This window comes from Condylostylus longicornis, unplaced genomic scaffold (assembly GCF_029603195.1).
Source record: "Condylostylus longicornis isolate FDR11 unplaced genomic scaffold, ASM2960319v2 ptg000116l, whole genome shotgun sequence".
In the NCBI taxonomy this organism is placed as follows: domain Eukaryota; kingdom Metazoa; phylum Arthropoda; class Insecta; order Diptera; family Dolichopodidae; genus Condylostylus; species Condylostylus longicornis.
The window spans coordinates 1,074,537-1,088,927 of record NW_026578084.1 but is presented as its reverse complement, the minus strand read 5'-3'; the positions used below and the strand labels follow the sequence as shown (position 1 = coordinate 1,088,927).

Genomic DNA, 14,391 nt, shown 5'->3' with positions numbered 1-14,391 from the left:
GGCGCTTTAAATAAATAATTTCTTTTGAATAAAATTTTATATTAAAAACAATGTCTTAAACTGTGCAATTTTTTTTTGTTAAAATACCTAGAGAAAGCAAATTAATTAGCCCACCCTTTGTTCATATGAAAATTCAAATATGTTAAGTAAAAACTATATTGAACAATATAAAATATTTTCACCCACATTAATAATATATATAATACAAACTGTTACTATTTGTTTATTTATAAATATATACAAATAACAATAAGAACTTTATTTGAAAAAAAAATCCCTTCAAAACTCAATTTTATTCTTATATACCTTTAATGCACTACTTTTACCGACCGCATTACATACAATAAGGGAGGTTATGTGATGGAAACAAATTTTGCATATCTAGTTTTCAGTGGAAACGCACTTCTCCATAGTAGGGAAGCGTATATAAACTATTTTTAGGGAGGTGTCGATCTGTCGGTCTGTTTGATCGTCCTTTTGTGTTTGTACGCGTGTATCTCAAGTTCGACTAAACCAATTTTGATCAAATTTTATATGTGAGTTTGTTTTGGATATGTCAAGGATTGATCATCTACTGGGATATATCAGGCCTTGAGAACTAGATTTTTTTTCGGGCCAATTTTAGATTTTTGCTCATATAAAGAGAAATAGTTAATCAATCACGGTGTTAAAACAATGAACTTATAATTTTGTAGAGATCAGGTCTTGAAAAGCGAATAAGGGATCACTTTTACATTTTTCACCATATCTACGGAACTAATTGAGGGATTTTTGAAATTTAATATTTGAATTCGGGTTGTTACTAAAACTAACTAGCGAATTTTTCAAGAAATTCAGATGGCACTAAACGAAACTTTACTAAGATCCAAATTTACATTTTTCTATGAACAGTGACTAAAAGCTTACTAGTATCCTTAAAGTTGAAAAGAAGGGTTTAGAACGCATTTTCATAATATTGTATAACTTTTTCGCTAAAATAGATAATATACAGCTTTAGCCAAGTAAATAGCACATGCATTATTTTGTTTTTGAGATTTTTTTTGTGATAAATAAGTAAAACCTTACTATGTTTTTGAATTTTAATAAAAAAATGATTGCTTTATCTTTAATAAAAGTTTAATTTAAAAAAAAAATGACTGCTGTGAAACCATTCTATAGTAACTTCACGGATATGTCTGACCTATAATTGGACATATGATTGCCAAGTTTCATGAATCTAGACTTGTATGACTGGTATCCGAACCCGTCAAGCAATCCAGCTAAGACTTCAGGAAAATATCTAAACCCATAATTTTACATACGACTGCCAAGTTTCATGACTCTCGCTTTATTATTTTTCCAAATATTTAAAATTAGCTTTTAGAATTCTTTGGTAGCTACCCAAACCTGACAAGCAATTCAACCAAAACTTCAAAAATATGTGTCACCTATAATTGGACACACAACTGCCAAGTATCATGAATCTGACTTTATTATATTTTCAAATATTAAAATTAGCTTTCGCACTTGTATGGGAGCTATTCGAACCTGTTTCAACAAAACTTCAGAAATATATCTGACTATAATTGGAAACACAACTACCAAGTTTCATGAATCAGACTTTATTATTGTTCAAAATATTTAAAATTTGCTTTTGGAATTCTATGACAGCTACCCGAACCCTTTGTCCGAATTGGTCCAGTTACAATAGGATTTGTTCTTTGCACAAAATAAACAACTTGTGAAAATTTGGTGTCGATTATTTGTTTTTGAGTTATGGTGCGATCGGACGGACGGACGGATATTGAATTTTACGCCGAGCAGGAATATGTATACATATCCATACCGCAGATGACTCCTTAAAGTAGTTACAAATTCCATATAAAAGTTAATATACTCTTCGAGAAACTGCAGGATATAAAAGTATTTAAAAGAATTTAGAATATTTAACATTTTTACAATTGTATAAATATTTTAAGAGAATGATACAGTATAATTTTGGAAACTCAGATGAGAGGCAATAATTTATTTTTGATACCTCTATGGTCTCAATGCGTTCATGGTCTTTTCAAAATAATATGCCTATAAAGATGTTCTAAAGAAATGAGTCAAATTTGTTGGAGTATTAAGATAATTGGTCGTCACTCACGTACATTTGGCACACACTTTTGAAGACAAATTCTACAGATTTTTGATTCTTTAAACTATATGGTATATTATGTTGCGCTTATCACCTAATCACCTTTAATATTTGGTGCATATGCGATTTTTTATATGCTATACTTATATTCAATTTAACGCTGTTTTCTCTTATTGTAACAGAATTTATATATATTCGCTATATATATTATACGTTACTCAGTTTCCAGAATAGTTTTGTAATATCAAAAACAGCGAATTCAATATTAATAATATCACGAATATCATTAAAGCAAGGAGAAAAACTCCGATTTTTTGTTTTGTTAAGAATTTTTTTCGGAGCACGTAAACCATATATTTAAATGCAGGTTTAATACATATAGATAATGATTTTAAGACTTGGGTTCTATCATATCAATCACTTTTTACTTTCCTTTTACATTACTAATAAAAAGAAAACTTTTTGCATAAGTTCCCTAGAAAAACGTTTTTATGGCAAAAATACCTTGCTTTAGGATTTTAAAATAAAATATAAAATATACCTTAGTATCTATGCTCATATTATTACGAGTTTCTTTGTTTGATCAAATTTTAATGTCTTACATAATTATAACATCAAATCTCTTTATTACAAATCCCATTTATATTATGATAAGGTTCATACATACATATATAGAATATATTTCTAATATAATTGTACTAAATAAATACTTATGATAAAATTGATGTTATTACTAGAAGTGAATATTAAGATATTAATTCCCAAAATGCTTTATATATAGTTTCTGTAACACTATTGTTAACAGTCTGTTGTCTTAATAAAAATATTAAAAATATTTAAAGATTTATTTTAAATTTTCTATTATATTTGATATTATTTTTAATATTAAGTTTTTAATGGTCGTACATATGTTATGTACATACATTATAATCGGAATGAGAACGATTTTAAATTTTTTTTTTGCCTTTAAAAGATTTTATTTTTACAAACATCGCAACATAAATATCACAATACTCGTATACTTGTAATATTATATGAGTACCAAAATAAATCAAACAGAGAAAAAAAAATCCGTAAATTTATATTCAAACTGTATATATGTAACTCCAACATGGCAAAAAAAGCAGGATAACTCGTTTCGGTATAGGACCGATGACGATTATTAGTAAGTGCATAAAATATTTTAGATCAAAATATATATAGTGGTAAATATTTTTTTATATACGGAAACATAATTTGTATATATATAGAAATATTGTGTATTATATATAACAGTTTATGAGTGACAGCTCCGAACCAAAAACAAGAGAAAACTTAAATATATTTGTATATACCAGAGTATTAAAGAAAATTTTTGTTTTTAAATGACTTTGAAAATATTTTGAATTTTACGTCGCATTTATAATTTTCAACTATTTTTTAATAAACACAAAATTATTATATTTTAATATATGTACATATTTTTTTATATTTATATTTTTATGCATATTCCTTAGTGAATACACAATATATATGTATGTATTAACATTTATATTATATGCATGAGTCTCTTTAATAATTACGTGTATGTAATAATAATAATAAAGAAAGAGATATAATTTTTTTCTATTTATATTCAATGGAACACAAAATGTAAATTCTTTAAAGGAGTACAAACAAAAAAGACAAACAAGATAAAATAAAGGACTCGAAATACAAAAAAAGGAACAAGAAAATTTTGAGAGCAAAATTTTTTTTCCACAATAAAAAAAAGACAAAAAAACAAAAATTTCAAAATGAAATTTAACGAAATAACTAATTTTTTTTTAGTATTTTCGTCCAGTATACTTTTTCTCTCTTTTCTCTTGCATATATACATACATATAATTATATACATACATGTAATAAAAAATAAGTTATACCATAAATTTCTATAATGTACATAAAGCTGGCTGTGGTAACACTCAAAAGAAAATTATGTATGTTTTTGAATATTTCCTCATTGAATATTAAAATCAAAGTATATCTATTTTAATAGGTAAAAATAAGTATACTTTCTTATTTTCATTTTTTCAGTTCCCAAGGCCTGATACATTCCAAAAGTTGATTAATCCTTGACATGGCAAAAAAATTCAATTTGATGTTTTTGATATACTCGTTTGTTTACAATATTTGGTTTCTTTCTTGCCCACACAACTCTTGTTACCATCTCTTATTTCTTAATAAAAATGGAATATTTTAAGGATTTGGAAATTGCAAGCAAACGAAAACTAATGGCATGGAACGAGTAAAATTACGTATAAAATAGTATACTTTGTATAAAATATATACTTTGACTGAAATTATGAAAAAAATAATGGGTGAAATAACTCTTGTTACATTATTATTATCATACTAGTGTTATTATTTTACTCCAATATATAATAATATCATATATATATATGTAATATTATTTACATATGTATAGATAGTTAACAGCTAGTAAATTTTCAAATATGAAGAGGCTATTTATACTAGTAAACAGAAAAAAGAAATCAACACTTAAAAATACTTACAATCACTCACGGGCATTTTATTATTGTTGTTGTTATAAAAATGAAAAGATTTTTTTTCCATAATTTCTAAATGAATTTTAGTATATTTTTTCAAAGATCAAAATGTTTCGATCAATTTACGAGTAATATGTTCTTATTAACTTAAAAGTTATATTTGTATAATTTCAATAATTTTTATCAAATCTTTATTAAATTTCAAAATGAAAACGAATACAAGTCAAATTTATAGTAAGATTTATATTATATTTACTTCTTTTTTTTTTTTCCTTTTACAAAATTTTTTAAGGAAATAATTACTCAATCGAAAATTCAAAATTTTTTTACTCTCAGAGAATAAATTATCAAATTTAACTGTATTGTAAATTGTAATTAACTTCTCGTCAATTCTCTACTCCCCACTTCTCTCTATTCTCTTTCTGTCTCTCTCTCTCTCTCTCCCTCTCTCTCTGTTCCTCTCTCTCTCTCTCCCTCTCTCTCTCTGTTCCTCCATATTCCATAAAAATATCATCTATGGATATTTTGGCTAATATTGATGAAAATAATTGAATATATTTGAAAATTCAGAGACAATTACATTGCTTTTTTAAAAACTAGTAAAACTTATAAATTTACTATGACTTGAGAAGGGATCCGGTTACAATTTTTTTAAGTTAATTTAAATAAAAATGCCATAACTTCCTGTCAGATCTAACTGAAAAAATGTCAAATTGGCCATACTATACACGGACATTCTCATTTCTCTTTTAAGTTTGTAAAGAAAAAAAAAATAAAACAATTTTGGAAAATTATTCAGTTATTCTCTACAAGAATGAAAATTTGAAAAAACAATAAAATACCCGTGCCACTGAAAGAAACACTCCGTATATGTTGAAAATTTTTGTTTTCTATTAAAATTGTTTATACACTATATACTCAAGTAGGGGAATTCAATGACTAAATTTATGAGAGAAAAAAGCCGAATTCAACATATAATATGACATAACACACATAATCATAAAGTCTGTGCCAGTTTGTTGTATATTTATTATGAGAGTGAAAATAGAAAGATGTTTTAAATATTCTCGTATTAAAGAATAAAAAATCGTGTTCTTTGATGCTCTCATAGAAATTTTTCAATTTTGTTTTTCTTTTTTTATTAGTTTTTTTCCATTTTTCCTATTCTGTCAACTGGTGGTCAACCAAAAAATTTGGGTTCGAAAGATTTTACAACTTATTGTCACGAAATTTTTAATTAATTATTAATAATTAACACATCACCGCGCTCAGATTATCAAAAAACAAAAAAAAAATTTTGATTTTGATTTTTTGGGTTGATATTTAAGATGTCAGGTTAATGACAATATCCTTATAAAATAAGATATATAATAAAACAAAATATTATTATGCAAGCTAATTAAAAAGGGAAGAAAAGGAAAAACGAAGAAATGAAAGTTCAAGAATTTAACTTTTTGCCTAAATTTATGCAATTTTTTCACAATTTCAAAATTTTAAATATACTCGTCAACCAAAAAATTGTTATTAAATATATCTTAATAAGGCACTATCTAAATAAAATTATTAAAATATTATATAATAACCAAAAGAATACCCATTTTAATATGTTAAAGGATGCTTTGTATTAACAATATAAAAGAAAAAATATAATTTCATGACGTTCAAATTTAAATATGCTCTCATTTTTTTGAAATGCATTTGTATTGAGAACGCGTACATATACTTTTCATAAATATATATGATTGTATTTGTATATTCAGACTTATATGGACAGATAAAAATGTCTAGAATTTTCTTTTTTACTTAAGTTTTATTTTAATTATGCACACTTTATTCTCAGGTCCTACAATTCTAACATTTGTTTTATGCTAATTGAAAAATATTCACAATAATTAAACAGGCACTGCTTTTACAATAATCAATTTGTGTAATTCTAGTAGATGTATAATTAATGTTAGTGATATACGAGTAGCATTTAGCTGTATCATAAACATAGATACAAATAATGTGTTTGTAACGGATCGGTTATAGCAAAGTAAAATAATAAATTAAAATTATATCTAAATTGAAACTATACCAATTGCAAGAAACGCTAATTTAGGAGGGAAGAGGGGTGAAAAAAAAGTTTTTATCATTTATTAACGTTGATATTAATAATAGTGTATATTGACGAAATATGAGCGTTTACTTTACTGATTAATTGGGATAAGATGAAGAGATTTGTTCGACGGAACATATACTATTCCAGTAGTTGAACATATTATTTACAAACACAAATTTTAAAAGTTAAATTAATTCTATAACTATTTTTTATATATGGTATGTCCCAAGTTTTTTATGCGGCTTATATTTTTCCAAAATCAATTTTTTGAAATAACTCTGAAAACAGAAGATCATGAGTTCCCTAATACCTATGCGGCATTATTATATTTTTGTTTACTTTTTCCAGGAATATCTTTAAAATTTCTTATGATATTGGCAAACTTGTAAGTTGCGATGTCAACTTCCTGGGAAATTTTCTAAACAAAATGTGTAAAAACATTTTATGGTGTTTCTCGACTCCGGTATGAATATGTATACCAAATCTCGATAACATTCTTTTCGCACTCAGTAAATATCTGAGTATAGTTTCTAAACCTCTATAGGTTTCTTAAGTCGAACTGCCTAAATTCATAACAGGAAAATAACAGAAGACATACTTGAATGTTGCAAAAAAAAATTGCAAATGTTCAAATTTTTATATGGCACTCACTTTTCTCACTTTCATACTTTCAATTTTTCTCTATAGTCTGGTAAATGATTTGAATACGATGTTAGCACGCTGTGTATTTCATAATGTAAGATTTTTATTGTTTTCACAATATTAAAGTATCTTCCTTTTATATGATGCTCTGGAATATATACTCCTTATATAATATTATGCTCTTCCTTTTTGTTTATTATACTCTTTTTAATCAATCTCTCTCAATGTCCAAATATTATTACAAATTGAGATAACTTTTTCAACACAATATGGATATTTATGGTTATAATTATACATATGGGTATGCTTTATATATATTTATATATTTATATATTTATATATATATATATATATATATATATATATAAATATATATAACAATATAATACAAATAAAATGTTAAGGGTAATTGTATGTGTGATATTTTGTTAAATTGTATTTTTAAGGTGGTTATTTATTTACTTTTACATTTTTTCACATTTATTTTATATATATATATATATGTATATATATATATATATATATATATATATATATATATATATATATATATGCATCCAGCAACAGTTAGTTGCGTGAAATAACTGTAAAAGGTTGCTAAAAATTTAAAAAAATAAAAATAAAACAAAAACGAAAGAAAGACAGAAGACAAAGAAAAAACTAAATTAAAAGGATTTTTTTTTTTTTTTTTTTAATTTTTAAAGTTTTTTTTATTTTATTTTAAAAAAAATTATGTGCAATTGAAAAAAAACAAAAAAATGTGAAAAGATAGAAAATATAAGAAAAAATTTTAAATTTTCCTAAATTTTATGAAGCTAATTGGGGTACATACAATTATTTTCGCACCAATACTATGAAAAAGAAAATGACAACCAAGTTAATAAAAAAACACTATTTTTCTTTCCACAATAAGCAAAAAAAAAATGGTTTCTTTTTTTTTGTAATTTTTCAAAAAAAAACTAAAATTTTACTATTGTCAGTAATTTTTTATAAAATTTTTTAATAAAAATTACAAAATCTTAAATGGAATTTACACAAATAAAAAAAAATATACAAACGTAATAAAAACCAAATTTCTGTGTTGCCGCTTCTACTTATAAAAAAAATTTCAATTTCTATATTAAAAACATAAAAATAAAATCTTATTTTTTTTGTATTGCCAAATTTCTTATTTTTAATCTTCTTTTTTGTTATTTTTTTTATATATTTTAATTTTAATATTAAAATATATAAAAAAATAATATTTAATTTTTAAATATCAAAATAATTTTTCTAAAATATTTTTTTTTTAGTTTGTGTTTAAAACATCCTATATATACATACAGTTTTTATATATATATACAAAAGTGTATAAATAAACAAAAATATCATATAATATAATATGTTAGTTTATAAAAAAAATTAAAATAAAAAATTTGTGAGAAATTTACAAAAGAATTTAAAAAACAAATAGCATTCAAACACCCAAATACCATACGACTCTATATATATACATCTATGCATATAAATATAAATTCCGTAAACTTCGAAAAAAATTAACTTATAAATTTACTACATTTTTTTCACTCATACATATATGCATATAGACTTACAACTTACACATATACACGTAGACTTACCATATTATCTTTATTAATAACTACTTAAAAAGAAAATTATTAAACAATCTAAATCTTGGCTTGCCATATATAAAAAACAAAAAATATTATTATGCTTGTGTATGCCAATTATTTGTAATGGTACATAGTAATATATATATAAGTGAACATATAGATTCTAAATTGGAATATTTCGCATTTTTTAAAGAAAATATAAAACCAAAGTTAAAATGATATAAAACATAAGATTTCACTTTTATATTTCTTTAAAAACAAAATTATTTTAAAAACTTACTTTATTTAAAAATCTAAGATATACATTTTTAAAAGATACAAATAGTCTCACTATAGATAAGCACACACAGACTATAAAACAATATAATTAATTGCGGCTCCATATTTATGTTATTTCTATTCATTTCTATTTTTGAAAACCGCCTAAAATTCTAAAAATGATTTAGAATTTACAATCACGGAGCATACAAATCTGTTTTAATTCTATTTTCAATTCTTACATTCAATTAACCGTAACATACTGCTTATAGCCTAAAAAAATAAGCAAAATGCGTTTTGCCCCCAAATATATGCAAATATATTATAACATTTGCAAAAATTATAATTTAGATTGCTTATCCCCGACTTACATACATATATTTGCAGGAATATATTTGATAATACTTTTGTTTTTTTGAAAAAAGAAAAAATTAATATACTGACAGAGAGTTTACATATAAAGAAGAAAGAAACAAAACTACACGAATCTTAACTTTTTTATTTTTTTAGAGTAAGTTTATGTACAATTAACTTTAGCCTTGAAAATTAAGAATTTTTATATACAGACTTTTATAAATAACCTTTCATAATAACATAGGTATAAACAGTTATATGATTGAAAAGAATACAATGAACTGAGCGCAAAAAAATAAGTATAACAGATTAAAGTTGTTACACTTTTTATACAAAAATTCTAGCACAATAAATAATTTTTCCACTCAGTTTAAACCCTTCAGGTAAACCGTAATTCTATATGTTGAAAATTTAATTTTTTCACCGCGTATATTTTCACAGTATTTCTACTTATATTTTAGGAATTATATACTGACATTGAAGTTAAAGGTTTTGAATTTAATGTTTAATTTATGTAAATTTTTTTTTTTATAAAAAATTATTTCATATATATATTTTTTGTAATAAAAGTCAAATTGAAATTAAAAATTTCTCCTCATTAAAAAATGCGACATACAGGTGGTTATACCATAAAAATTTGTTTTATCATAAACTTAATTAGTAATTGAACTCAACCTGTTGAATTCTAGTATTATTGAATCACACGAATACAATCATACTTCCTAGATGTAAATATATTTATAAATATAATACTTCACGGTAATTATAGGTACATATACTTAAGCAAAAATTTAAATTACTAAAATTGTAAAATTACTCTATCTTAGCGTTTTATTACTTTCCTTAAAGGTAAGAATATCATCTTATACATTTATATAGGGATGACCAATTATCACTTTAAATATGAAATCGTTTATTAAAAAGTCAATTATATATCTATTACATACATTTTGTGCAGTTGTACATACATTTTGTTCTCATTTTGTGCAGTTACCAACTCCGTTTTCTATAAATTTATACAAATATGTTAACATAATACTAAAAATGTTCTATATATATTAAAAAAAGTAAAATTTTTACTAAAGTGCACTAAAACAATTTTTTAATACTATGTGCACTAGAAAAAATTTTTGTACCACACGTAAGAACAAAAACTATTTTTTTGAAATTAATGTACCAAAGATTAGAAAAATTGTATTAAAAATTTAAAAAACTTTCCTCTTATTTTTTTACTTTTTTGTTTATTTTCTATTTTATAAGGCATACTTTTGTTAATTTTTTTTTGTTGTTTCTGCTCCCTACCCCTCCTAATATTTTAAGGTTTAAACTTTCGGAGATGTATGGCAGCTATTACAAGTGCTCATAAGATTTTAACAAGTTTTAATAAATATAGCTGCCATACCGTATTTTATATTTTAAAATTGCAGTACGGTAGGTTGAACAGCTTTTAAGATACAGCTAAATAACTTTTTAAGTTTTATACCACAGCTTTTACAGCTTCATTGAGGTATAGCGAAATAAATTTTTAAGTTATATGGCACCTACCCGAACCAGTATCTCGAACATATCCAATTTAAATAGGGTTCTGGCATTTACTATAGTAAAAATTTGGTAAACTTAGCTCAATTAGTGTTTGAGTTATGACGGACGGACGGACAGACAAATCTAAATAGACTCAAAATTCGACACTGATGAAAAACGAACATAAGATCGAACGGGTATAAATATGAAAATGTAAGATTAAAGAGCAAGTGAAAACAAAATATTACTTGTATTTTCCATATCTTATTTTTAGCACATTCCCAAAATAATTTAAAAAAAAAGTTTAGACAATTATATTTTACTGCCGTTCCAAAACATACGCGGCATCCAACACGCGGTTGTCAAAAAAAAAAAAAAAAACAAAAAAAAATATGCGTTTTTAGGGTTTGTATGAGCAATTCCAAAATTTCTGTAATGAATTCGAGCTAAACTAAAAAGCAACAAGAACCAAACATGAACCAAATTGTTGAATTCGAGCAATTCGAAGAACAAGTTCGAATAGCTGCTATATGTAAAATTCTAAAAGTTAGTTTTCAATAAATTTCAAAAATAATATTTTATTTATGATCGGTTAAATATTGCCTGTTTTATTTAAATTTACTTGTTTTATTTTAATTTTTTATAACAAATCTTAGCATACATAAAATTCTTAATCTTAACAATTGTATGACAATCAAAAAATTACAAATTTTTAAATACTTTAATTTTAGTTTTAATAGAACAGAAAAATTTTGAGAACAAAAATATATAAAACTTAATAATATACTAAATATGTATATACATATATGATATACACGTGGACATACAAAATTAAGTGATTTCATTTAGTGCTAAAAAAACACATTATAAATAATTTTTAATTATAAAAAATATATAAAAAACTTATAATTTTAAATATATATTTATATATATATATGTAACTAATATTTATTGGCTGTGTGTTTGGTTAGTGCTATATATATGTATATATATATACATATATATATATGTATACAATATTGTATATGCATGCATAAAAAATTTCATGTGCATATAATTATGTAATAATTTACGTAATAAATATTTAATATGCTAATTCATTATACATATTCTTAAATACATATAACATCATGAAACAAGTAACAAAGGGGTAATCCAACAAAAAGTGAAAAAGAGCAAATACGATACATATATAAAAAACTACACATTGACCCTTATAGCTCATAAAAAAAAATTTATATATATATATAAAATATAAATATGCATATATTTTACTTTATTAACACTTTATTACACAATAAAAAAACTTTTAATTATAAATAAAAATTACATTGAAAAATAAATTAGCTTTCCGCAATAGAAATTAATTTTTACTTTATTAAAAATAATAAAAATTATATTTTAAAACAAAAAAGAAAAAAATTTACATTTAATTTTGAATTATAAATTAAATTGCACAAATTTAAGCTTTTAATTAAATAAAATAATAAAAATATATATATACCTGTGTATGTATTTTATTTTCTTAATTCTAAAATAAAAAGTGTGTTTCATTATTTTAAAAACATTAAAATTAATAAACGTTTAAATATGTTCAATACATAACTATTATATAGTGAAGCAAATGATAAAATGATAATTAATTATAGTAAAAACAATAATCATACCATAATAATTTAATTTATTTAGAGTTAAAAAATAAAGCCAAAATCAAAATTAAACTAAATACTTATTATATTATATATCTTTTGTTATATGAAAGAAAAAAATACTACACAAAGCAAACAAATTGTAATAAACTTGAGTGAGATTTAAAAAAAATACCTTTTTTGCTTTGTATAATCAATCATTTTATTAATATTTTAACTTAAATAATAAATATATTATACCTAGAATTATTTACTAAAATAGAGAAAAAATTACAAAAAAAACTAGTATATACAAAATTTATTGCTTGAAATTTTTATCAAAAACAAAGACATCCTTAAAGACGTAGAAAAAAAATATTTTATTAAATAAATAAATTTTTTTTTTTGGCATAAAATTTTTTTATGCATAATTATATTTAAAAATGTCAAATCCAAAAAAAAAGAAAAAAGATGTAGAAAGAAAGACATTATAAATATTTTTAAATTCTAAATTATAAAATAAATTTAATTAATTAAATAATTTTTATAAAAATAATAAAAATTATATTTAAAAAATCAAAATGTGGGCAGCAATGGCAAGATCATTTGAAATGATTGTTGCATTATTTGAATATTATTCAATTCATTCTGTTAGCACAACTAATAGGTATATATTTATATTTTACAATTTTATATATAAAAAACAAATATAACAATATTGCTTCATTGGTTATATTCTTATATTTGTATATGTATATATATATGGTGATTCATGGTAAATTCTTAAACGTAAAATTTTACAAAATCTGAGTTGTCTGAGTTTACGGATACTCTACTACGTTTTTACTCTCAGTCAAAGTTTAAATTCTTAAACGTTTAAAAAAAGTCAATTAAGCGTCAAAATTGTAGATTTTTTTTTTACATGCAGACAGTCTGACGTAGTAATTCAGTAAATAAATTTGATGTGTTGAGTGACTATCATTACGTTAAAAATAATATAAAAAATATTTTTATTGTTAATTTTTAATATGTAAGTATAAAATTATTTTAAATCTAAAAAAAAATTTTTTTTTTGTTTTGACGTTTACGGATGTTCAAAATTCAAAGTCAATTACGGGTAAAAAGTTTACTAGATTTCTGTCCGTAAAAGTTTTAGTTTCAGACAGTTTGCAGACTAAAATCAAAATTTTGACGTTAAAGAATTTGCGGTCATTAATAAGTTTTTGTTTTGTATGGATAATCAAACTGTATGAAATTCTGAGGAGACAATGTCGACTTTAAGTATATTTTAAATTCTTAAATTTATATTTGACATTTCTTCAGAAAGCTCTCGCCAACCTTTTGCGTTAAAATACGAAGAAAATCTTATGGCCAATCCATTTATTTAAAATATTTTAAGCTAACTATTAAAACTTCACCACCTGGTCATATTGTGTGTATATATGTATGGTGATGAAATTAAATTATTATAGAAAACTCCTTTATATTTATATTGTTTTAATTTTTAAGTTAAACTTTTCAGCTGTTTTTATATTTTTGAGAAAACATTTTTTATTTTTAATATTTTTACACTCTTAATAATTTAAAGAACTCTTAATATTTACATTTTTAATTTTTAAACAAAACA

The 14,391-nt window shown here is 23.1% G+C and overlaps 1 protein-coding gene across 4 annotated transcripts in view; it reads left to right on the top strand.

Annotated features, from left to right (window-relative positions):
- The window catches only part of LOC129614702 (synaptotagmin-7), a 63,945-nt gene that overhangs the window by 37,193 nt on the left and 12,361 nt on the right, over positions 1–14,391 (top strand). For 2 of the 4 annotated variants that reach the window (XM_055529542.1, XM_055529541.1), the window contains exon 1: positions 13,228–13,431. The exons of the other annotated variants lie outside the window; for them this stretch is intronic. In XM_055529542.1, coding sequence (XP_055385517.1) covers positions 13,346–13,431 — 86 coding nt within the window. In that variant the 5' untranslated portion in view covers positions 13,228–13,345. Of the gene's footprint in view, positions 1–13,227; positions 13,432–14,391 lie in introns of those variants that run through there. 4 annotated transcript variants of the gene reach the window in all.